This window comes from Ursus americanus, chromosome 32, assembly GCF_024610735.1.
Source record: "Ursus americanus isolate L20-20 chromosome 32, mUrsAme1.1.p, whole genome shotgun sequence".
Taxonomy (NCBI): domain Eukaryota; kingdom Metazoa; phylum Chordata; class Mammalia; order Carnivora; family Ursidae; genus Ursus; species Ursus americanus.
This window is the reverse complement of record NC_142158.1, coordinates 9956282-9984256: the sequence shown is the minus strand read 5'-3', so window position 1 is coordinate 9984256 and position 27975 is coordinate 9956282. Positions and strand designations below refer to the sequence as shown.

At 36.8% G+C, this 27975-nt stretch overlaps 1 protein-coding gene across 6 annotated transcripts in view; it reads right to left on the bottom strand.

Annotated features, from left to right (window-relative positions):
* FARS2 (phenylalanyl-tRNA synthetase 2, mitochondrial) overlaps nucleotides 1–27975 on the bottom strand; it is a 606910-nt gene that overhangs the window by 422234 nt on the left and 156701 nt on the right. For all 6 annotated transcript variants that reach the window (XM_087857913.1, XM_045811628.2, XM_087857912.1 and 3 more), the window contains one exon: nucleotides 9870–10029. In XM_087857913.1, coding sequence (XP_087714039.1) covers nucleotides 9870–10029 — 160 coding nt within the window. The remainder of the gene's footprint in view (nucleotides 1–9869; nucleotides 10030–27975) is intronic.

Genomic DNA, 27975 nt, shown 5'->3' with positions numbered 1-27975 from the left:
CAACAAAGTTGAAAGACTTTAACTGACTTTAAGACCTATTATGAAACTACTGTAATGAAAACTGTGCAATATTGCATCGAAATAGACAAACAACAGATAAATGGAACAGAATAGAGACTCCAGAAATAGACAAAGGTAGAAAGGCAATTAAGTAGAGAAAGGACGGTCACTTCAACAAACTGTGCTGGAACAACTGGATATCCACATGCAAAAACCACTATAATTCATAGCTCATACCATATATAAATTTTTTCAAAATTATCACAAACGTAAAAATAAAACTGAAAACTATAAAACTTCTGGAAGAAAACAGAATAGAAAAATCTTTATGACCTTGGGTTACAAAAAGATTTCTTAGACACTACAACAAAAACATACTCGATTAAAGAAAAAATGAACTAATTAAATTTCATCAAAATTAAGAAACTCTGTCTTTGAGGGACACTGTTAAGGGAATGAAAAGATAAGGCACAGGATGTGGGGTAATATCTGCAAATCACATCTGATAAAAAACTTGTCTCCAGAATACATAAAGAAGTTTTGAAAATCAATTAAAAAAAATTTTAATGGGCAAGAGATCTGGTTACTTCACCCAAGAATAAAGTATATGGATGGCAGATAAACATATGATACTCACCACCATTAGTCATTAAGGAAATGCAAATTGAAGTCACAATCAGATACGACTACACACTTATTAGAATAGCTAAAATTAAATGACTGACCATACCTAGTATTGCCAAAGATGGGGAGCAACTTCTACTATTATACACTACTAATAGGGATGTAAAATGGTTCAACCACTTTGAAAAACAGTTTGACAGTCTCTTACAAACTTAAAACATACACCTCCTATTCAGCCTTCCATTCCTATCTACACAGGAGAAATAAACACACATGCCCATACAAAGAGCTGAACACAAATATTTATAGCAGCTTTATTTGTAATTGCCAATGCCTAGAAACAACCCAAATGCCCATCCACCTGCATGGATAAACATATTGTGAGCTGTCCATATAATATAATACAACTCATCGGGAAAAAGGAATGACATATTAATACATGCCACAACATGGAAGTATCTCAAATTATGCTCAGTGAAAAGAAGCCAGTCAAGAAAAGACAATATACTGTAGGCTTCTATTTACAACAATTTAGAAAAGGCAAACTAATCTAAGGTGACAGAAAGCAGATCACTCTGGTTATCTAAGGCATGGTGTGGTAGGGAGTGTGGGCAGAAAAGGCGGTAGGGAGAGATAACAAAGGGCACAAAGAAATTTTGGGGAGTAATTGTATGTCTGTTACTTTGTGGTAATGACTTCATGTGTGTACAAATATGTCAAAACTTACCAAATTGTATGCTTTAAAACATTTACTTCATTGGAAGCCAATTATAATTCAATAAAGCTGTTTTTAAAAATTAGGCAGAAAATTTCCTCAATCCGTTGGATTTTATAATTTGGAAATCAACTGTGACCTGAACAGAAAGAGAATGAACATAGCCTGGGTAGAGAAGCACAGGTAGGTATACATCATAATGCAAGGCTGAAAAGAAAAGGAGGTAAGTTTCCAGAGAAGGATGGAAGGTGAAATAATGGCATTATTTTGTTTCTTTCATCTTGGAGTGATACAGTCTGGAACATAGTTTAAGCTGATGATTAAGGAAACAAGGTTCTAGAGAAAATGATGGAATGGGAATCAAATAACGAGGCCGAATATACACAAAGTTCACACCTAGTCACCTGATCATTCTTAGTGCAACAGACAAGAAGGAAAGGTGAGATGGTAGCACTCTGGGTATCTGAGAAAGAGATCTGTGCAGTAAGCTGACCAGGGAGAAGCAGAAAGAGTTAATTTGGGTATCAATTCAAGGTAAGATTTTATCAAGAAAGGAAAGAAAGTCAAGGGTGCAAAAGAATTAGAGTGGTTGGTCACAGAGTTTAGATAACTAGACTTGAGTTGATTATCCATTTCCTGACAGAGCTAGAGCTACAAGAGACGCCAGAGGAGAAGTGAAAGAAATGAAGCAAGAATTTGAGCTTTCTATGAACCTACAACACACAGTAGGAACTTTTCCTCTCCCATAAATCTTAATGCTTTCCAGGTTGCCTGTGTATCAACCACCTTTAAGCAGAAACACTAAGTGATAGGTGTAGTTCCTGGCACACTAGTTATCTTCATTACAGTATCCCTAAAATAGTAAGTACTTTTTTCACTGTACCTCAAGGCCCAACAATTTTATTTCATTTACATAAAACCCCAAACAATTTCAACTTCCTATTTAGAGTAGGGAACCTGTTCCCTAGCCCCTGCCCAATCATCACAGAACTGTGGACTTTTCTAGGATCCTTAAAAATATTCCAGCTCAATTCAATCATGGCTATCTCAAACATTCTCCCAAGAGGTTTCCTTGTACCAATTCCTTTGGCCAGAAACGTCAACTCTAATACAAATTTTCTTCATTTACCAGACATCTTAAAAAAAAAAAAAAACCTGTGTCTTAGGTCTGTCTCCCTCCACCTGATTCCTAGGTGATGTCCTATTTCCCCTGAACATCCCTAGGGGATACAACGCAAGGTACTTCATATCCCCATTTCATTGCTAGTGATCCCAAGGTTCATAGAAGTTGCCCATGTCGGCCAGTTTTTATAAGTGCAGCCTGCATGGACAACATCCAAGCTGCAATGAGCACAGGCAACTCAACAGTAGCCAAAAGCAACGAGTGCCTTGCTACTTCACTTCCTAGGAGTACTCTAAGACAACCCTCTCCAAATCGGACACCAGGCAGCCCGAACAAACTGATTTAAAAATCATTAAAGTAACATGCTTAACATTTTTTAATTTGATTCAATTTTAGGAACAAAGTAGAACTAACAACTATAAACCCAATTATTATTCTCAATTACTTTCACTTCATTTATATTAACAAGTATTGGTAGATGGAAAAAAATGTGAAAAGATATGGAAGACATGGGATACTCATTACCATTATCAATTGACTTTACTCTTGACCAGGATAACATTCACAATATAGAGCCCTAGAATGTTTCAGTTGGATGGGACCATATGCAGGCTGGGTTGACAAGCAGGTTATTTTGGGAGTATCAAAACCTATGGAGAAAGAAGGTGACAACAGGTTGGTGCAGAAGGAGAAGTTAATGAGCTGCAATGAAGCCCAACAAAGCCTTAACCTCATCACAGCTCTGGAACTTAGCCCATCAAAACTGCCCCATAGTGGGGCCATGGCATGGTGGCATGGTAGCATGGTTGCATGGTAGGCTGGTGGGTCAAAATGCTAGGCCTTTATATTTCTGCTACAACCAGTCTTTAGATGTGGGGAGCCCTGAGACAGGCATGTCCTTGAGCAAGGAGGCAGCCCCCAGTTGAGTCAATTCCCAAAGGAACTGACAGCTGGAGGCCATCTGCACTCCCATCAGCCAGGGTCCTTGGAGGGGATCCTGGGACATGCACCTCAATGACCATCACAGGTCTTTTTTATTTTAAACAAAAGGTAAGAGACATGACTTGCCCACCTCAACACATCTAGTCAACAGCAGAGGATCACAGTCCATTTCTCCATCAGACAAGTTAACCTAAACTGTGCCATGAGGCCAATGCTTTCTAAATGTAAAGTCCAATGTTTATCAAGATTGTGCCAAAGAAGGGCTGTAAATCCCGAAGGACAGAAAGTGAAACTAAAACGTTAGAAATCCTAAACCCCCACCTTAGTTGCTCTGAAAGAAACGATGAGCCAAATCGGAGAAACAATTTAGAAATGTTAAAAATGACAGCAAATGCCACAAGCATGAAAACGGTCTAAAGGGGTATTTTATTTCTTTCTAATTCTAAACTGGTAAACTCTCTCAGCCTTAGGATGCTGGTGCAATTGAAATGTTAGCAGAAAATAATAAAACTGCTTTGGAGAGGTGGGGGGAAAAAACCCGAAACTAAAGCAGCTGTAATAACAACAAATTGCCACAAGGAAATAGTGTGTTCTGATTTTTAATTTTGCTTTTCAAGAACAAAGGAAGATGATACTAATAACAACAACATCAAAAAGGTGTAAAGCAGGCTTAGACCATAAAAACAAATATAAAAAGAATCACTGGATAATTGTGAGCCCTGCTGAGGCAGTTACTGCTCATCAACTAAGTAAAGAAAAATTGAATCTGAAGTTTTAAATGATCTTTGGTATTTAAAATGTACTGTGGATGATGCAGCAAATAGGGCTCTACCCCGAGCTAGCTATAGGAGTCAGAGAATGGGGAGCGTCACAAGGGAATGCCTAGGGAGACACCCAATTTTTTTTTTTTTTTTTTGACATCATGGCTTTCGTAGACCTCACAGTCTCCAAAATATTACTGAAATGATTACTTTCTATCTTTTCAAAAGACCTAACCCCTAACCTGGGCTCGGCAGTTAGATCAATGGGGCTAAAATCGGGGCTCAAATACTTCTCAACCGTGTGATGTTCACAGCGCTGCATTTCTCAGTGTGTAGGTTCCCTTGTCTAAAAAAAATGGAGATTGTAATCATAGATGCAGGTCGAAACAAAAAGATCCGTGTGCAGCCTTTGACACTGTTAATTATGATCTCTAGCACTGTCATTATCATAATTAAAGCTATTATTAATCTAAAAGACACCCTGATTAGTTGGTACCTGGACAGGTTTGCCAAGACGGTTTTCAGAAACTAGCACCCCCAACCCAAAAAAAGAGTTACGTGATCCTGTAAAATGCCTGAAGTAAGAACACGGCACTTCCGTTCAGAGTGCAGAAGAAACACCCAAGAGTCTTCAGGGAGTCGTTAAGATTCAGCGTGAACCGTAGGAGAGCCCACCACACCTGTTCCCTATGATACATAGTCCCTCGCCCTTGTAGTTCTTAAGATGGACCTGGGTTTGACTCACCTTCCCACTCTACTTAACATCCAACCTGAGAAGCATCTTAGTAGATGTTATATACATGCAAACACACCAGGGGAGAAGCTCACACACCCCTCCTGGCAATGGCTCCCTTGGCAATACACATGGCAAAGATACGCCAGGGTTAGGCAAAGATATGTCTTTAAGGATTTTCAAGGTATTTGGCTACTGTGTGAATGGGGTTAAAAATAATCTCATGGCTGGAAGGAAAGAAAAAATAAAAGGCTTTTATCACAGATAGACTTTAGTGCACTGAACAACATGTATTCTCCAAGCTAGTTGGTTTTTTACTTCAATGCCATTCCACAATTCTGCCAACTGTCTTCAAACAAAAAGTGAATTTGAAGATTTATAAAATAGCAACTCTGATCTGTAATGAAATCTGAAACCTAGAACTCTAGGCTAATAGCATTTTAAAAATAAAGCAAATGTTTGTCTGAAATAGAGAAGCTGCAACTTCACTGCTCTTTCAAAAGTTAAGATTCTCAATTCTTGGCCATGAGCATGCCCATTATGTAAGGTAGGCACCACAGTCAGAGAAATCATATACTGCAGAAATTTTTTTTATAAGGAAAATTGCTACCTGGAAACTTTCACCTTAATTCATGATTTTGAATGTTATTCGAATACAAATATTAAAAATAATAACGTAAAGGAAATCCAGCACCAGATTCAAAGAAATAATCCCCAAGGCCCCTGGAAAGGTTTTATAAACTATACAAGGTCTAGAACATTGTTTTCTTTTTAAAACACTTGCTGGTGCTCAGAGAGGACATTAACGTTACCATCAACATATCTGACTGCTGTGCCAGTCTGGTAGAAAGCCACATCTCATTTCGTTAGACAAAATAAAGACATATCGACCATAACAATTGTTCTTTGATTGTATTGTATTTCTTCATAAGCTCCCTGTTTTTATTGCCGTGTCCTCATTTTTCTTCCCTTCATTTTTTTCATATTTACACATTTATTTAATATCTTCTCCTTACAAAGCACCTTTCAGATACATTATCTCATTTTATTCTCATGGGAAACAAGTATTATTACCTTGGCTTTTAAAAGTTCAAAGAAAACTGAGGTCTAAAGCACTAATTGACCTATTTAAGATTTCAAAGTGGAGAAAAGAGAACTTCAATGCTTCTGATTGCACACTACCATCTCTGAGTGGACATGAGATTTTTTTTTTCTGTTGACCATTTTTCTTCCTTTCTCTTCCACTCTTCATTCCTTAATGCTGTACTGCTGTGTGCTTATTCTCAATGGCTAGTGTCAGCTCTGACGTCCTCCAAATGGGAACCTGTCCTGGGGCACATGCCAAATCTCAGAGGAGGTGCCTCTCCTATGTGCTCCCATAACACTTCATGTTTCCTTGTGAGAGGAGTCAAGATTCATGGCTCCTTGAAAACAAGAGATTATGTCTCAGTTATTCAATGTTGTGATGCCTGCAATGTGCCGGAAATCCAATAGTGCTTCCTGCTCTGACAAATAAAAACCCGCCCCCAAAGAGAGTTTAGATGAGCACACAGAAGAGGTAGCTCCTCTGGGACCAGCATGAGCACCGGGAAAGATTCCTGTTGGTGGACATCTGAGTTGACACTAGTGGATAAATAAGAATTATCCAGTTGGGGGAAAAAAAAAATAAAGAATTATCCAGTTGGGTAAAGGGGCTGGGAGTACTAAACCAGGTGACAGGGGAAGAAAAGAATGAAAAATAACCAAGTAGGAGAAACACAAATACTAAGGATTTAAGAAAGGGGGCTACCTGCCTATTCATAACCACTGACAACGTTTAACGAGGTGGCAGTTTCTAAACCTCACCAATAGCAAATATTTGATGATAGAAATGTGTTGCAAGGCACAAAGGGGGCTCTAACAACAATTCTTTCCAGGGTTTGACAATGGGAAAATTCAGATGGTCCTCAATCTCTTTGTAAAGCTACCGGAGAAGGAACACTATCTCTTCTTCCAATACTACCATTCCTTCTACCCTAACCTGCAACGAAAATGGCCTGAACAACACAATCCATCTCCCTGTTCCAGTGTTAAATAGATAATAGTACTGCTAGAAATATCACAAATCCTTTCTTTTATCATGAAGGTAAAGAGAAGCTGGCTATAATAGGATTTTCCCATCAGCAATCTCTATCTGAAACCTGTTTCACTATTACATTACATCATTTTAATACAAAATATTTCATACTAAAAGTCAGAAGTAGAAAATAGCAAACAACCAGGCACCCACCATTCAACTTTATGAAATCATAACATTTTGTCATATTTAACTTCATATCTTTTCATTTTAATAAAACACTATGAACACAATTGGAAGCCTGATTCGTACCTCCTCCCTAATACCGTTTTCTGCCTCCTGAAAAAAGACACTAGCGGGAAGTTGATGTACTCATTTTAAAAATACAGGAATATAAAGACTATATAGGATCATCTAGTGGTTTCTTAAATATTACATTAACTATGCATTTTACAATACAGCAGTTGAGGTGCCCTACTAAGCCTCGCTAAAACAGGGCAGCAGAGGCTTAATGAACTAGAACAAGAACCTCTGTAAATACAATTTGAATTCACACATAAGTAGGGAAATTTGGGGAAAGTAGGGAAAAAAACAGACATAAATTAAGAGTAGTAGGTGAGCACTCAAGGTCCAGCTGGAGGAATGATAACTGAGTCTCCTACATAGAGTCAACACTGTGTATTTCATCCTATTTTTCTCTATCTTTGTCAAGACTTACAAATGTTAGGTATGGAGGTTTTCACATATGAAAAATGACAAGTGATAACTCATGGTGGTTTTCATTTGCTTTTTCCTTGTTACTAATAAGGGTGAACATCTTCTATGTTCATTAATTATTCTAGCGACACCATTTGTCCTCTTCACCCCAAATGTTCACCCATTTCTCTCTTAGGTTGATTTTGCTTGTTTATTTGGAGGCATTCTTTATATATGCTGAATGCTTCTTTGACATACCACTATACTCCTATTAGAATGTCTAAAATTAAAATGATTAACCAGAGGCTCCTGGGTGACTCAGTCAGTTATGTGTCTGACTCTTGATTTCAGCTCAGGTCATGAACTCTCAGGGTCATGAGATCAAGTCCTGCCTCAGACTCCACATTGGGCATGGAGCCTGCTTAAGATTCTTTCTCCCTCTCCCTCTGTCCCTCCCCACCTCTCTCTCTCTCTCTCTCTCAACAACAAAGAAAAATAAAATAAAATGATTGAATGTATCAAGTGTTGAAGATACAGAGCAACTGGAATTTTCATACACTATTGGAAGGAATGTAAAATGGCACAACCACATCAGAAAATAGTTCGGTGGCTTCTTAGAAAGTTAAAATACAAGTATAATATGGCGTAGACATTCCACTCCTAGGTATTTACCAAAGCACAATAAAAGCACGTGTCCTTATACAAGGACTTGTGCATGAATGTGCATAGCTTTACCTGTAATAGTGAAACACTGGAAATGATCCAAATGTCTATCAATGGGTAGATAAATAAACAAATATGAATGGGTAGAAGAATAAACTATGGAATGGAATACCACTGAGCAATAAAAAGAAATTGACTACTTATATACACTACAACATGAATGGATCTTAAAATAATTATAGTAAGTGAAACAAGCCAAGCCTCCACCCCCAAAAAAGAGGGTACCTATCATAGGATTCCATTTATAAAAATCTAGAAGGTGTATACTAATCAATAGTGACAGACATCTGTAGATCACTGATGGCCTGGGATAAGGAAATGTAAGGAAAATCAGGAAGGAGAGATTACCGAGGAACAGGAGGAAACTTCTGTGGGTGAGAGACATGTTCATTATCTTGATTATGCTGGTGGTTCCATAGGTGCGTACATATGTCAAAACTCACAAAAGTGTGTACGTATGTTCAGTTTACTGAATGTCAGCTTAGCAGCTTGTACAGTTTAAATATGTATAGCTTATTTTGTATCAATTATAACTCAATAAAGCTGTTCCTTAAAAAATTTCATAAGAATAGTAGGAGAATAAAAGAGAATCCTAACCATGCTAGGCTTCTGTCTTCTAAACATCTTTTAAAATACAGGTCACGATTGGGGCACCTGGGTGGCTCAGTCAGTTAAGCGTCTGCCTTCAGAACAGATCATGATCCCAGGGACCTGGGATCGAGCCTGACATTGGGCTCCTTGCTCAGCGGAGAGATTGCTTCTCCCTCTCCTTCTGCCTGCCACTTCCCCTGATGTGCGCTCTCTCTCTCTCTCTGTCAAATAAATAAATAAAATCTTTAAAAACTAAAATAAATTAAAAAATAAAATACAGGTCACGATTTAAAAAAAACTCCCTAAACTTCTCTTTACATCTTTCTGAAAATAAGCAAAATACTGTTTCAAGTAAATTAGAAATAGTGAAGAGGGTAGGGGACATTACAGACAAAAAATTATCCTGGAGATAAAAGGGAGAATAAATGACTAAGGTGAGCATCCAGGTCTTAAAAAGACTGTTTTTCCTCCAGGAAATTCACTGTTAATATGTTCACTGCTGATAGCAGTAATCGGTATGCCAACATACAAAAATTTCCACTGGGCCAACTCACATGGTTGAGAATCTTGCCACTCCAATCCAAATCTGACCTAATGATAATACAGTAATCAAATAATACTAATCAGCCTGTAGACTTTCTCCCCACTGGTCTTAATCCATTATCATACTTATCAAAGGTTATAATCATTTTTCTTTCTCAAGCTAACTCCATTTTCATGTCCCCCTGCTTCTCAAGTGAAATGAACCAGCAAATCTGTAAGTTCTACCCCACGGAGGACCAAAGCCACTAAGCCACAACTTAGACCAAAAAACCTAGGCACACCTAGCCTTAATGATTTCAGAAAGATTGTATTTGTTAAATATTTAAGTCCCCAAAGAAAGACAAAGGCAATTGAGTACCTACCATCTCCAAAAATATGTGTCACAAGCCTGGTAAGTGTTTGCTTAAGGTCAAACTCAACGAGCTTCATGGCCTCCATGGTATGTGTCTCTTGTTTATAGGCAGAGCGAGAACTCTGTTCAAAGAGCTGTAGGCTTTCTCCATCCTTCATGCCAGCAAATAACTGTAAACCAAGAGGAATAATATGTATAAATAAAAATAGTATCTTGGCCAGCCTACATGAAAAAACACAGTATGGGAATAAAATCCAGTAAGTCTTCTAGTCAATGAACATACCAAAAGTAACATTCATCTAGTACTGACTTTGAACAAAGTGCTACATGTAATGGACAGTCTTTAGGGAATTAAAAGACACTGTTCTGATCTTTTCTCATCTCTTCATTTTACTTTGGCTTAACTTACAGTCACTTCCTCAAAAGAGACATTATCATCAATGCTAGTGCAAATAACAGTGAAGCAGGCTTTCAGACTCTAAAATTATACTCCTGACCATCCAACAGTGTCCTTACAGTGTGACCTGAGACTACGTAAGAAAGTATAATCCAAGATTTAAATCCTGTAAAGTGCATGAAGGCAGGAAACATGCTGGACTTCGCTTAACCTTGTTATCTCTAAAGCCCAGGACAGGACCTGAAACATATTTTTGCCATTTACTATCTGGGTGAACACAGGCCAAGTGTTAAGGAAGATAAGTTTCAGGTAGTGATTTGTAAAGTGGAAATAATAACACTAAATTAAAAGACTTTGTGATAATTAAAAAATATATGAAAAGCATACCATATTGGAATGGCTAAATAAATTTTGATTATCATCACAATCATCATTACTAATCACATCTGTTATTAGTCATAAGCCATTTTACCACTAAAATAATGTGTCACCATCTTTAACAACAAAGTAGATCTTCACCTGCTAGGAGAGGACTCAAGATGGAGAACAGAGCAAATGAATCTATCATTCTTTCCTCCTAATGTCCCATGAAATGACATTTAAAAAATGTTTTAACAACAACAACAACAACAAAAAAGAGTCAACTGCTGTTTGTAGTAATATTGGCCTGAATAGTTAGAACCAAACCTCCTCATAAATCTACTAAAATATACAAAAATTCTTAAAAGCATAGAAGTAACACAATAGACAGGAACCACTTAAAACTGTACAAGAAAGCACAAAACCAGGAAAAAAATAAAATAAAAAGCCCAGCATAAGCTAGAGAGAAACACTGAGAATATTTGCATATCCAAATATCAACTGAAAAGCTGAACATTGGTTGTGACAGCTTACCATGGCAAGTGAGACTCAAGTGAAAGTCCACAGTGTCTGACCAAGTTGGGTTATCAAATAAATAGCCCTAAAGGACTTACCCTCATAATAAGGATGAATACAACATTCTTATACAGAGTTGAAGTTAGGAGTCACATTACCTGGGCAAGAGAGAGAACCTCAGGCGTGAAAATGGACTAAGGCAATTACAGACTGGTAGTTCCTCTAAGTGCCCAGTAAAATCAAACCAAAATCTTCTCAGAAAAACATTCTACTATCCTAGAACTCAAATTAGTCCTATGAGAGCTGAAAACAACTGCAGCTGCCAGAGTCTATGTCTTTCAACACCTATTCTAAAAGTAATTGAGAACAACAAAAAGAGCAAGTAAAACTATTAAACACCATGCCCTTATCATGAAACAGACAATGTCCACATTTTAAGATGATTGTATGTAAAAAAAGAAGGAAAGAGGGGAGGAAGGGAGGGAAGGAGTCAGTCAGGCAGGCAGGCAAGTTAAATAAATCCCAGAGAAAAGGAGCTATTATATTCCCATCCCACTCTTTACCCTTGAGGTAAGCCAGGGCAAGCAGAGAAAAACTGAGGGAAATAGAGAAAAGGGGAACTAGTGAAGTATTAAAGTTGATCTAAAATCACCACCAGAAAGAGTTAAGTGACCATAAGTGTGAAAATCCTACAAGTAATTTAGGAGATGTGACTAGGGACCACAAAGAAGGGACAGCATGACCAATTAAAAGTGACAGACAGTCCTCAAAAGGCATGGTTACAACAGAAGAGAAAAAGATGAAAATAATGAAAGACAAGCTTTGGCAACTCGGTAGGGAGAAGTAAAAGAAGCAAAAGAGAAAACTTAGAGCTCCATAAAATAAAGCAAACCTAAAAACTTAAGAGGATTTATAAAATCATTCCCTTCCCCACCTCACCAAAAAAAAAATCCCAAAAACCAAAAAATTCCACTGAAGACTCTACTGCACTAGCAGAAGAGGGCACCAGACAACTACAAATTCTTCTGAACCAAAAACCCACAAAAAGTAACAGAAGAAAATGAAAAAAAGTTACAGAGAATTATGACTGTGCCCCCCCCAAAATCAGAAAACCATTCAATACAGCTCAATTGATGAAAAGCTAACCCTTTTCCCATTTTCCTCAAAAAGTCAAGAAGCAGCAGCAGAAGGTAACTCAATACTTCAAAACTAAATTAAATACACTAAAACAAGCACTTGGGGGTATAAAAAACTGCTTGAGTCAGAAACTCAAAAATTAAGAACAAAAATGTATGGAAAACAGGAAGAAATGAAAAGAGAGTTGATTGAACTCAGGAAGGAAAGAGAAGAAAATTATCTCGGAATGGAAGTCGAAATTACAAAGTACACAGGAAAGAACAGCCTCCATAAACATTTAATCAGGACATTAAGGAAAAGCAGGAAGACAACCAAGACAAGAACGATGAGGTGAAGAGTCAGAGAGAAAGCGGTGGAAATGGAAGCCATGCAAAGAAGGAATAACATGCTTATAATTGGAAGTCCCTGAAAGAGGACAAACAGAAGAACAGAAATATTGTGCACCAGATTAAAAGAATACTTGAGAAAATGCACCTGGGAGGAGAAAACACAAGACATGCCCTAGTAAATACTATCAGACTTCAAAGACGAAGAGAAAAAAATCCCTTAGGCCTCCAGGCAAAATGATCAAATAACTTAGAAGGGCAAAGAAATTAGACTAGCATCAGAATCTTCAAAACAACACACAAAACAGGGCAACAATGAAGCCAAATTTTCAAACAATTCAATAATAGTAAATTTTTTTTAAAAAAAGAAAGAAAAAGTTATGACCAAGAATTTTATACCCAGCAACACTGGCTTTTGCACATCAGGTCTACCGAAAAAGCTGTAAACGTACAAGAACATGGGGAATTTCACATTTATGAGCTCTTTTTCTAGAATTCACCAAAGCATAAACTTTATTCAAGCAAAAGATGACTGGAAAATATTCAACCAAAAAAACCCACCACATTAATGATGAAAAACACATTAATTCATAAAATTATAGATTTGAGACTAAAACAAAGCAGAAATAATGGACAAGAAATGGAAGGAGAGGGAGTAGAAGTGGCAAGTGGAAAATGCACATTGGTTACCGTACACATCGATAGGTCATAGAGACCACCTTTCAAACAAGCTAGTACGTTAAATAAGAAAACCGTGAAATGAAAGCACTTAAAAAGATATAAATACAAAAGTTACCATTAAGACAAAACTACAAACCTTTCTGAAAGACATAAAATAATAATAATTCAAAAGCAAAAACAAAATAAAACAAAATATATCTGGTGGAGAAGGAAATATGCTGAATATAAAATAATGCATAACTACACAATATTATGACAAAGTTGAGACCAAACATATCAGGCATATCAATATGTGTGAATGAAATTGATTCACCTCTTTTAAAAGAAAAAAAAATAAAACAAAATATTAAATGTGATCACAAAGCAGGACCCAACTAACTATATGCTGTTTACAAGAAACACACCTAAAGCAATGTTAAAAATAAAGGAACAGATAGAGTATAACAAACAAATGGAAACAAAAAGTCAAGCACAGCAATCATGAAATCAGAAAAGGTAAAATTCAAGCCAGAAAAAAAAAAAAAAAACCCACTAAACATGAAAAAGAAGACGTATAAATTCTAAAATTTTCAAATCATGGGGCACCTCGGTGGCTCAGTTGGTTAAGCATCTGCCTTCTGCTCAGGTCATGATCTCAGGGTTCTGGGATCAAGTCCCAGATCGAGCCTGCATCTCCCTCTCCTGCTCCCCCTACTTGTGCTCTCTCTGTCAAATAAATAAATGAAATCTTTTTAAAAAAATAAAATTTTCAAATCATAATGAGTATACAGTACTTATCAATACAAATCAAGTAAGACAATAATCACACTTATTTAGAAAAATCCTTAGGAGATGCAAAGACACACTTAGAAACACTGATACCAGGAGAATTTAATACACCATTCTTAGTATAAAATCAAGTACACGAAATCAACTAAGAAGATAGACGGCCTGAAAAACATAACTAATAAAGGAAATGATATACATATCTTGCTCCCCTGACAGTATAAAATGCATTTTCATCTGAAGGACCCAGACAACATGAACAAAAATTGATCATACATCAGGTCGCAATAAAAATATAAGCATGTTCCATTAAGAAGAAAGAAGAAGTATGTCCCATAATAAGAAATAATAAGCTACATTCTGACTGTAATACTACAAACTAGAAGTCATTAACAAGAAAGAAGAAAACATACAGGCCCTTCTACATAGAAATTTTTAAAAAGGAAAAAGAAAGAAAATATTTCTCAGGCAACAATAGCACAAAGGGCAATATCCAAATACATAATGAACTTTTAAGAGCTGACAAAATGTCACTAGAAAAATGGGAAAAATACATAAATACACAATTCACCAAAAAAGATAGGAAAATGAACTTAACATGTGAAAGATATTCAAAAGAGAAATGCGAATTAACACTGACATACTATTTCTAATCTATGACATCAGTAGAAATTTAAAAGCAAAACGCATTCTTCTGGTGGGGAAAACCTGTACTCATATAGATTGTTGACAGAAATATAGAAACTAGTAGAATCCTTCTGAAGGCAAATTTGGCAATATCTAACGAAACTACGTATGTGTTCACCTCCTGACCCAATCCTTCCACTTCTATTTACTCTGAAGATAAACCTCCAGAACTAACACCTATGTTCAAGGTGTTCATTGTAGCATCGTTTGTAACTACAACATACTGGAAACAAAGAAATGTCCATACATAAGAGAGAAGTTAAACTATGATCTATCCATACAATGGAGTACTTTGCAGATACAACAAAGAACGAAGATCTCTCTGAACTGATATGCAATTATTCCCAAGGTTCACTGTTAAGTGAAAAAGGCAAAGTGCAAAAAAAGCACATATCATATGGTACTTTTAAAAAAATCAAATATGCAGGGCGCCTGGGTGGCACAGTCAGTTAAGCATCTGCCTTCATCTAAGGTCATGATCCCAGGGTCCTGGGACTGAGTCCAGCATCAGGCTCTCTAGTCAGTGGGGAATCGGCTTCTTCCTCTCACTCTCCCTCTGTGCTCTCTCTCCCTCAAATAAATAAACGAAATCTTTTTAAAAAATCAATTATGCTGCTTTTCATTTAAAAAAGGGGGAAATAATAAAATGTACACAAATCCATTCATTTGTAAAAAACAAAAATGGACACCACAAACTAAAGAGATAAATTTTGTAAAGGAAAGCAGGTGGTAACACACTGCAGACCAAAAAGAATCAGTGAGTAGGAATGGAGTAAAAAGGAGGAGGAGGTGGGAGTGGGGATGAGATGAGAGTAACATTTCGAAGTAAACTTTTTTTATAGTTCTGACTTTTAGAATCATGGTAATATTTCACCTACTCAAAAAATTAAAAGTAATAATTAAAATCCACCCAGATGTGTTGAGAGCTCAAAATGGAATACCATCAGTAACAACAGAGCTAATTCTAGTCTTAATAAATGACACTGCCACACTGAAGAGGGCAGAAAAGAATTGGCCAAAGTAAATTTGAAAAGTGGTATCTTAACTATTTCCTTGAACACAAAATAATAGCAAATACTGTAAATGTTTGCCAGCATGTAATTTTCTTTCCACAGAAGTATATGTTAACATTTCTGAAACTACCCAATGTTCATTCTAGAACTGGTCAAGTAAGTAAATACATGTGGGTATGGAGAACCAGGTTATATTAACTCACTGTCCAAAAGCAAAAACACGAAGAGGGCTAGAAAGACTCATGTCATAATGAGATGGAATGGAGGTATCCATATAAATTCATATTTTTTACACATACACAGCTTAAAAAATAAATAAAAGTACATGTACATATATTTCCTACTTCTGTCCATTGACAGAAGCAATGGACATCCCAATAGCAGTATTATACTCAAGCCTGGGTTTCTAAACACTATTTTTTAATGAAAAAGCAGGGCTCCTTAAAAAAAAATGAATGATTCCTGTCCTGGGGCAGACAAAGCATACCGTGAACCTGAGATACAATATGGGACCAAAAAATGATGTAAACGTGTCAAAAGAAACAGGAGATGACTTTGAAGGGTCTCCCAATGCACAAACTGGGGTCAAAGTAAATAATTTTAGTAAGGAACAATAACCCACAAAATAAATATCCAAAGTCGTACTAATATAATTAATTGAATACATATATATGAGAGAAGGTAAAGGCCTTCCTAATAATAAAATTCTAAACAACAACTTTAGAAGAAATGATGGATAAAGAAAATGACCATTTGGCAAACACCAAAGTAGTAATCATTTCAGGCAATAATTATCAATGGATTCTAAAATCAGTGGGGCTAAATATAATGAGTAAGAGGATACTTACAGAGCTTCAAAGTATCTCCCACAGGAAACTTATTAATTGCAAAGGGAAGAATAATTACTTTATGGTGCAGAAATCTAATAGATGCCATCTTTACCAAGTGATCAAAATTAAAAATTATACTTATCAACACCGTGTGCCTTGTAATATAATACACAAATAAGACCACAAATAACTTATAATGTATTATGTGAATACAGTCACTGACCCCAAAATAATTACACACAAAAAAATCAGCAAATAATACTTAATATCCCTACAGATAAAAATAAAGCCATTCTTTCCAGGAATGAGTACTATTCCAAGGACACATTAATTAGAAAGAATGGAGGAGACCTGAACTACTAAGATGAAATGGAAGAGAATCAGTAATGGTACAGAGAAAAAAAGAAATGAGGTGCTCTTGGTCAAAATGCATATCCAGGTAAAAGGTGTTATCCCCCCAAAATAAATAAGTGATCAGAACTGTAAAAGCCCCAGGTTCCAAAAGATACCTTTTATAATCCATTAAAAGTAAAAATCCTATTATGTGACCTAGCTGGCTAACAAAAAAGAACCATTTACTCACAATCATACATTTAAAAAAGAAAACAATGAGCAGAACATCAAGTTATTCAACTAGAAAAGGAAACTGGAGCTGGGTCTTGCAGAATAACTCTGGTGTAATTACCAAACCACATGAAATGGGGGCCCACAGGGTGACAGTCCTGCTCTGTGTCCACTCCAGAAGATAAAGGTCAGCCTTTTTATGTTTATGTATTTAATGAGATATAAGGGACATACAGCATTGTATGACTTTTAAGTATACAACATTATGACCTCAAACACGTATACATTGTGAAATGATTACCAAAATAACTTTGGTTAACATCTACCATCACACATATTTACAAATTATTTTCTTATGGTAAGAAATTTTAAGATCCAGTTTCTTAGCAAGTTTGAAATATATAATAAAGTATTATTGTCTACTGCCACCAGGCTGTATATAACATCCCCAGGACATATTTATCTTACAACTAGAAGTGGTAACCTTTGGCCACCTTTTGCCCATTTTGCCCACCTCTTAACGCCCTGCATCTGGCAACCAACAATCTGTTCTCTATGAGTTCAGGATTTTTTAGATTTCACCTGTAAGTGAGATCATACAGTATTTTGCCTTTCTCTGACATTCCACTAAGCATAACACCCTCAAGGTTCAGACATGTTGCCAGAAACAGCAGGATTTCCTTCATTTTTATAGCTGAAAAGTGTGTGTGTGTGTGTGTGTGTGTGTGTGTGTGTGTGTGTGTATGCATCTTCTCTATGCATTCATCATCGATAGACACTTAGGTTGATTCCATATCTTGGCTATTGTAAATAATGCTACAATGAACATGGGGGTGCAGATACATTTCAAGATAGTGATTTCCCTTCCTTTGGGTCAATACCCAGAAGTGGGACTGCTGGATCATGTGGTAGTTTTATTTTTAATTTTGTGAGGAACCTCCATGCTATTTTCCATAGTGACCATACCAATTTATATTCCCACCAACAGTGCACAAGGAATCCCTTTTTTCCACATCCTCACCAACACAGGTTACTTCCTGTCTTTCTGACAAAAACCATTCAAACAGCTTTGAGGTGATATCTCATTGTGGCTTTGGTTTGCATTTTCTTGATGAAAAGTGATATTAACTTTTCATGTATCTGTTGGCCATCTCTATGTCTTCCTTGGGAAAATGTCTATATTCAGTTCTTCTTTCCATTTTTAATTGATTTTTTTAATTGACTCTTAATGGGTCTTTATATATTTTGGGTACTAACCCAAATCAATATTTTTCTTTTTTGGTAGTTTATTACTAGTGTATAGAAATGTAACAGGTTTTTGTATATTGACTTTTCATCTTTCAACTTCACTGAATTTATTAATTAGTTCTAGCAGTTTTTTGGCCAAGTTTTTATGGTTTGCTATATATCATATCATGTCATCTGCAAACAAAGATAGTTTTACTACTTGCTTTCCAATTTGGATATTCTTTTGGGTCTAATTCCTCCGGTAGGACGTCCAGTAATATGTTAAATAAAAGTGACAAGAAGAGTTATCCTTGTCTAGTTCCAGATCTTAGGGGAAAAAAAAAAAAAAAGCTTTTAGTTTTTCATCATTGAGTGTGATGTTAGCTGTGGGTTTGTCATATATGGCCTTTATTACATGGAAGTACATTGCCTCTATATACATTTTGTTGAGAGTTTTTGCCATAAATGGATGTTGAATTTTGTCAAACGCTTTTTCTACATCTATTGAGATCATATGACTTTTACCCTTCATTTTGGTGGTATGATGTCTCACATTGATTTACAGATGTTGAACCATCCCTGAAATCCTGGAATAAATTCCATTTGGCCATGGTGTATGATCCTTTAAATGTACTGTAGACTTCAGTTTGCTAATATTTGTTGGGGATTTTTGCATCTCTGTTGAACAGGGATAACGGCCTGTACCACAGTCATACCTCATTTTTTTGGGCTTCACGTTCTTACATTTTACAGAAACTGCATTTTTTACAAATTGAAGGTTCAAGATTTCATTGGAGGAAGTAATGTGTGGTGGAAACAGCAAGAGAACTAGGATTAGAAGTGGAGCCTGAAGATGGGACTGAACCTCTGCCATCTGGTGATAAACTTGGACGGATGAGAAATTGCTTCTTATGGACGAGCAAGACCATGGTTTCCTGAGATGGCAGCTGCTCCCGGTGAAGATGCCGTGAAGACTGTTCAGATGACAACAGAGGACTTAGAATATGACATAACTTAGTTGATAAGGCAGTGGCAGGTTTTGAGAGGATGGACTCCAATTGTGAAGGAAGTTCAACTATGAGTAAAATGCTACCAAATAGCACTTCACGTTTCAGAGAAATCAACTGTGAAAGAAAGAGTCGATTGATGCCGCAAACCTCATCGCTGCCTTATTTTAAGAAATTGTCACAGCCACTTCAACTTTCAGCAACCACCAGCCTGATCAGTCAGCAGCCAACAACACTGAGACAAGACCCTCCACCAGCAAAAAGATACAACTCACTGAAAGCTCAGATGATGGTAAGCATTTTTTAGCAATAAATAATTTTTAATCAGGGTATGTACATTGTGTTTTTTAGACATAACGCTATTGCACACTTAACAGACTATAGTATAGCACAAACAAATCTTATATGCACTAGGAATCCAAAAAATTCATTTGACTCACTTTATTGTGATACTTACTTTATTGTGGTGGTCTGAAACTGAACCTGAAATATCTGTAAAGAATTACTGTAATTTTCATTCATTGTATTGTCTTTACCTGGTTTTGGTATGAGGGTAATGCTGACCTTGTAAAATGAGTTTAAAAGTGTTCCCTCCTCTTCCATTTTTTGGAAAAATTTGAAAAGGATTGGTATTAATTCTTGAAATATTTGGAGGAATTCACCAGTGAAGCAATCTGGTCCTGGATTTTTGTTTATTAGAAGGTTTGTGATTATTGCTTCAATCTCCTGATTCATTATTGGTCTGTTTAATTTTTATTTTAAGTAGGCTCCACACCCAGCAAGGAGCCCAGTGCAGGGCTTGAACTCACAACACTGAGATCAAGCCACCTAGGAACCCCATGTCTGTTCAGATTTTCTATTTTTCATAATTCAGTGTTAGTAGATTGTATTAGTAGATGGTATGTTTCTAGGAAATTGTCTACTTCTAAGTTGTCTAATTTGTTGGCATGCAATTGTTCATAGTAGTCTTATAATTTATATTTCCACAGTATCAGTTATAGCATCGCATCTTTCATTTCTGATTTCATTTATACTGAGTCTTCTCACTTTTTTCTTGGTAAGTCTATCTAAAGATGTATCTATTCTGTTTATCTTTCAAAAAAAAACCCAACTCTCAGGTTCATTGATCTTTTCTATTTACTTTTCAGCCTCTATTTCACTTATTTCCACCCTGGTCCTAGTTATTTCCTTCCTTCTATTAACTTAGGGCTTCATTTATTTTAATTTTTCCAGGTCCTTGCATTGTAAACTTAGGTTGTTTATATGAAATATTTTTTAGTTCTCAATTTTAGACACATCACTATGAACACCCCTCTTAGAACTGCTTTCCCTGCATCTCATAAGTTCTAGTATGTTGTTTTTCCATTTTCATTTGTCTCAATGTATTTTTTGATTTCTCTTTTGATTTCTTCTTTGACTTACTGGCTGTTCAGTAGCATGTTGTTTAATCACCACATGTTTATGAATTTTCCACTTTTCATATCTTATCGATTTCTAGTTTCATACCATTGTGACCAGAAAAGATGCTTGATATAATTTGAGTCTTCTTAACTTTATTAAGATTTCTTCTGTGGCCTAACATATGACTTATCCTGGGGGAAGTTCATTAGTGCTTGAGAGAAGAACATGTATTGTACTGGATGGAATGTTCTGTAAATGTCTAGTAAGTCCATTCAGTCTAAAGTATAGTTGTAAGTCCTAGGTTTCCTTATTGATTTTCTGTCTGCACAATCTACCCACTAATGAGAACAGGATACTGAAGTCCACCACTATTATTGAATAGCTATTTCTCCCTTTTAGGTGGGTTAATATTTGTTTTATATATTTAGGTGCTCCTATGTTGGGTGTACAAATATTTACAAATGTTATAGCCTCTTGTTGGAGTGACCCCCCCCCTTTATAATTATATAATGACCTTCTTTGTCTCTCTCTTTTTAAAGATTTTATTTTATTTATTTGAAAGGGAAGGAGAGAGCACAAGCAGGCAGAGGGGCAGAGGGAGAAGGAAAAGCAAACTTCCCACTGAGCATGGAGCCCGATGTGGGGCTCGATCCGAGAACCTTAAGATCATGACCTGAGCCAAAGGCAGATGCTTAATCAACTGAGCCACCCAGGAGCCCCTTCTTTGTCCCTTATTACAGTCTTTAAGTCTATTTTGTCTGATGTAAGTATAGCTACCGCAGCTTTTGTTGGGTTTCTATGTGCATGGGATATCTTTTTCCATTCCTTCACTTTTAGTCTGTGTGTGTCCTTAACCCAGAAATGAGTCTCTTGTAAGCATAATATAGTTGAGTCTTGTTTTCTTTTATCCATTTAGCCACTCTACGTGTTTTGATTGGAAGATTTACATTTACACTTAAAATAATTATTGATAGGTATGGACTTATTACCATTTTGTTAGTGGTTCGGTAATTCCTTTGTTCCTTTCTTTTACTCTTGACCTCTTCCTTTGTGATCTGACGATTTCTCTAGCGGTATACTTAGATTCCTTTCTCTTTATCTTTTGTGTATCTACTACAGGTTTTTGTTGTGCAGTTACCCAGAGGCTTACATAAAATGTAGTAGAGTTGTAACAATTTATTTTAATCTGATAACAGCTTAAAAGTTTGGACACATTCACATTTTTACTCCCCCCATTTGTTTCACATGTCACAATTTACATCTTTTTATCTTGTATGTACATTAACAAATTACTGTAGTTATAGTTATTACTACTTTTGTCTTTTAACCTTCATACTAGACTAACAAGTGATTAACCCACCAACACTACATTATTCTGAAATTAACTACATAATTAACTTTATCAGTGAGATTTATATTTTTTTATGTTTCCCTGTTACTAATTAGCACCTTTTATATTTCAGCTTAAGGAAGTCCCTTCAACATTTATTTTAAAGCCAGTCTAGATGAACTGCTACTTTTTCTTATCTGTTGAACTATCTTTTCTTCAATTCTGGAGGACAGCTTTGCTGAGTACAGTATTCTTGGTTCAGCAGATTTTTCTTTCAGCACTATGGATATATCATGCCATTCTTGCAAAGTTTCTGCTGAAAATTTTGTTAACAGTCTTATAGGATAGGAGGGAGTGTGGGAGTTCTCTTGTATGTAACAAGGTTTTTTTTTTTTGTTGCTGCTGCTCTTAAGATACTATAGGATTCACTCATATATGAAATTTCAGAAACAAAACAAACGAACAAAAACAAAAAAAAATAGACTCCTAAACACAGAGAACAAGCTGATGGTTGCCAGAAGGCAGGTGGGTGGGGGAATGGGTGAAACAGGTGAAGGGGATTAAGAGTACACTTATCATCATGAGCACTGAGGAATGTATAGAATTGTTAAATCACTATATTGTGAAACTGATACAATATATCACTGTATATTAATTATAATTCAATTAAAAAATTTTTTAAATCTTTTTTAACAAGATTTTGTCCTTACTTTTAACAATTTAATTATATGTCTTAGTGTTCATCTTGTTTTGAATACCCTGAACTTCCTGGATCTGGATGTCTATTTCCTTTCCCATATTGCGAGGTTTTCAATTATTGTTTCTTCAAATATGTCCCTTTCTCTCTCTTCTTCTGGGACCCCTGTAATACAAAATATTTCTCCGGATACTGTCCCATAAATACCTTAAGTTATCTTCACTCTCATTCTTTTTTCTTTTTGTTCCTCCAGCTGTATGAATTCCACTGCCCTGTGTTTAAAGTCACTAAAGTTCACTAATTCTTTCTTCTGCTTCATCTAGTTTGTTGTTGAACCCTCTGTTGAATTTTTGTGTGCGATTATTATACTCGTTAGTTCTGTGATTTCTTTTTGGTACCTTCTTATATTTTCTCTTTGTAGAAATTCTCACTGCATTTACGCAATGTTCTCCTAACCTTGTGAGCATCTTTATGACCATTATTTTGAACTCTTTCTCAGGTAAATCATTTATCTCCTGTTTCATTAAGGTCTTTTTCTGAGGTTTCATCTTGTTTTTTCATTTAGAGCATACTCCTCTTTTTCTACATTTTCCTAACTCTGTTGTGGCTTCTGTGCATCAGATAAAACAACTCCCTCCCCCACTGTTTATGGAGTGGCCTTGTGTAGGAGTGAATCTTATCATTCAACCCTGCCCCAGCTCTAGGTTCTCAAATCTTTATGATTGTCCAAGCAGCCTTCTTTGTGGAGGCTAGTGGAGGATGTTGTAAGACCTGTCACTGTCCCAAAGTGGAGGATCTCAGTCAGCACCTAGATGTAGGCTGATTAGAAGACAGACTGTGAGGTTGCAACTTTCAAAGTCTGCAAATATACTTCTTTCAAGGGAAGACTAGTAGGTAGGAGGACAGCCAGTTAAGAACTGCTTCTTTCTTTGCTACCATCCTGTTAAACTCATGAACACAAGCCCCACTGGCCACAAGACATCAAATGATGTCTTGGCAGCCACAAAAACCAGGGCACCAGATGAAGATCACCCATTTCAGAAGATGCACTATGGCTCCCGTACTACTCCAAATGTCAAAATGAGTGCCATGTAAACAATTAATGAGCACTACGAGAAAGAATCCTTTTATACCACTGTTATTTAAGGACGATGAATGCATAAAATAATTTTTTTAAAAACTGACTTTTGTATTAACTATAAGGATATTTCAAAGTGACACTTGGAGGTAAAAACAAACGGCCCCTGCTTCATGTCACTTACAAAAGGTACAAGAAAAACAGCATATTTCTCATCAAATGCCATCCAATTAGGTATTTCTTAATTGGATACTTAGGTTGTGTGTGAACAATATCCATATGGTTTTATTGTAACATTATGTGTATATGTATACATGTATTAAATTGGCTTTATGTTCCCCTCATTCTGGGACACCAATGTCATTGCATTGTTACCAGGAACAAATGGAATCCTTTCTCAAATTTTCACTCAAACAAACAAGAGATACTTGATCATTTAGGAATTCAAAGCCTGAAGTCAGAGATTTAGTCCAATGTAGTGGTTCTCCTGGTTTTCATGGGTCAAAACTGAGGGAAACAAAAACTAAAGTAAATATTCTCCCAACCTAATAGAACACAAAGCTCAAGTATGTCTCATCAATCCTGCTCTTTCCATAACACACACTAAACAAATACGCTATTGAACAGGTGAAAGATAAGCACCATGACCATTCTCTGGTCTTACGCAATGATAGCCCTAGTGTGTGTGCTCACAAAGGAGAGTGCCCTTCTCCAACTGTCATGTTCTTATTGGTAATATTAATCATACTTCATACTTGTAAGGTGTATTATTATTTTTTAAAGAGCACTTTTTTGATCCATTCATTACCCCTTTCCGTCTGTCATAAGAACCTCCCCACCATCACCCACAAATCCTCCCACTCCTGCTACGAACACTTTACACGGGTGGAATATAAATCTCTCAGAGTGCTTCCCCAAGCCCTCACCGTTAGCATAACATAATTCTGGGCGTCCACTTGTGCCATACAGGTTTCAGTTATTCACTGCAGCCAATCTAGTTTTAATAGATCAATCAGAACACTGGCATGTCCGTGCAAGTACAAAAAACATATCAAAAATGCTAGGGGAGGGAGGGTTGACAAAATAAACCCAAAAGCCACCAATGTTTCCCTAAAAGCAGCATATATTCTTTTAAGATTTAGGGAGGTATACAAGTAAATATATTATTGTAATAGTTACGTATTAGTTTAATTGTGTACTAGAAAAATACATCACTCCCACATCAAACCCATAACTTCAGAGATAACAGAGCTTAGGACAATGCTAAGTAAAAGAATTCAGTCATGTTAAGACTATTTTTTAAAAATTCTTAATATCTAATATTATACACAATATAGAGGTTTAAGCAAAAAAACACTTGTAACATACACTAACGACTCAAGTTGGGAAAACTCTCAAAGAAAGAAAAGCAGTAATTTGTAAGGCCATCTGCACAATACAGCACAAAAGAATAAAACCATGTGAACAAATCAGCTATTATTTCTACAGCAAATATAATACTGGAACGGGAAGAGACTTTACAGATCAACAAAACCAACTCCAAATAAGAAAATGAAATCCAGAGAGGGCAAGATCCACAGAAGCTAAGATCACTGAGCCAATTAGCCACCACACTGGGACTAAAACACTCAGCTTACCCCTGATTCCAGGGACCTTTAAGTGGCTGCCTCTCTCTTAGCTTTATGTTTGAGAGATATCCACTGTTGATGAAATTAAACTTGATTCCCATTAAGTGCAAACAATAGGTATGTTATTTGTTTTTCTACTAGGATTTCTTCTATTTCTCTGACATTTTCTTAAGTGTCCTTGCACAAACCCAAATGACCCAGAACAAAAATTCCACCACTACCGCAATTGCTTACAAAAGCCAGGGCAAGTTCACAGATGAGAAAAGAATGAATGTGAGAAATTAATTCTAATCAGGCTCAAAACTAAAAGTGGATTGCAAAAGCCAATTAAATTTAAAATTTAGAGAGTCAAAGGGATTTTTCAAAATGGTCCAGATTTTTAAACACACATTAAAAAGCAAATAAAAAGGCAAATGTTCAGAAGAATAATATATATCTGTGCAAAATCCTAAGTGGCCAAGTGTAAAGGGGACTTGGATGATAGCAGGACAGAGTTATTCAGGACTGGTCTGTGGTTGCTAAAGCAGTCGTTTTTCTATTCAGCCAGTTAAAGATATCCATTGGGGGTGCCTGGATGGCTCAGGCGGTTAAGCATCTGCCTTCAGCTCAGGTCATGATCTCGGGGTCCTGGGATCAAACCCCACATCAGACTCTCTCTGCTCAGTAAGGATTCTGCTTCTCCCTTTCCCTCTCTGCTCTCTCTCAAATAAAAAGTAAAATCTCTAAAAATATATACATAAATAAATAAAGATACCCACTGATCACTGGTTTAATCTATATAGTCTGCCTTTCATAGTAGCGCTAAATACCCACCATGCCTCTGAGTTCCGTGAAAGATATAATAACCCTACGACAAATTGTGCTGCTACTGCTGCTTGCACTACCGGCTGCGGGCGAACAGTTCTGGATCATTTACTGTATTTGCTGCCTTACTGAGTGCTTACCTTACTTACTCCTCACTATGCCACCACTGAATCCTCACAATCCTTATTATTTTCCCATTTCTCATATAAGAAACCTGAGGCTTAGAGAAGTTAAGTCATTTGCCACTTAACACAGTAAGTGGTGGAGTCTGAATTGAAACCAAAATCTGACTCATGGACCCATCTTTCAGTTTCTGCGGTAATTTCCATGACGGCGTGTATATCATCATCTCTTTGTCTTCTGTGTATCAAGAATCTATAGAGTTGGATGGATGGGATTATGAACAGAATATGAAACATGAACAGAGACAAGCTGCACAATTCCACACACCAATACTGCTTTAGGCACCCTCTGTAAAATAGTGACGGTTTATCCTAATTAAATCATTATTATTGCACAAGGTCCAATAAATCTCTCAAACTATAATTAAGGTTTGCCTTTCAAATGCATGCACGTGTGTAAGTGCATGCATGTGGACAGTTATTTGGGGAGCACTGCTTTGAAACCAGAGGCTGCACGATGTCCTGCCTCGTCGGCAGGAAGGCAATGGGCGGCAGAGGCCACGTGTACTTCCGCAGGCAATGTCAAGCGCAAGGCGGCAGACATTCCTGTGGCACCTATTATGACACCGTGCTTGATGGAGGTTACCTCAACCCTTTCCTTCTTCACTAAAGGAAAGAACAGAACCAAATGAAAAGAGCGGTCGACATGTGGACTTGAAGTGCTTCAGAGCTGAACAAATAAATGATCCTCACAGAGGTGAGAAAGCAGAAGAAATAGTGCTCAAACCCAAAACTGGTTCAGAAGAAACCCTCCAGAAAGAAAAGACATGGATTTATGATATTGTTGTTCACTGTACAACACTCTGAAAGATGAAATAGCAAAGAAAATAATCAAAATAAAACCTTCGTTCAAGGAGCCCCTGAGGTGACTGGGGCTCATAAAGGCAAGGTCCCTCAAAGGCATCCAGTGAGGATATGTTAAGCATGCGGGTTGCACAGGAGCCCATGTTCACTGCTTTTTAACTTCCTCTTAATGCGGCTGAAGTAATTCCACCTTTCCCTCCTGAAGAGTCAAGCCAAGTCTGATCTCACGGTAAAAAAAAAAATTAGGCTCACTCTCTGAATAATCTAAACAAGCTAAGAAAGTACTGGAACAAGAAACTGCATTAGTAGCATCAAGGCAACATTCAGAAAAACACATTTGAAACAGATATAATATTTTCGAGTTACAAAGCATTTCTGCATTATAACATTAAAACAAGTATGGCCGGGGCCCCTGGGGTGGCTCAGGTATAATTAAGTGTCTGCCTTCAGCTGAGATCATGATTCCAGGGTCCTGGGATCGAGCCCCACTGGACTCCCTGCTCCCTGCTCAGTGGGGAGCCTGCTTCTCCCTCTCCCTCTGCTGCCCCTGCTTGTACTTTTTCTCTCTCCACCAAATAAATAAATAAAATCTTTAAAAAAAAAAAAAAGGTATGATAAGGTCATACTTCAACAGCATTTGAAGTTTTGATCAGCGGGTACACCAATCAGCCACCAATTCAGC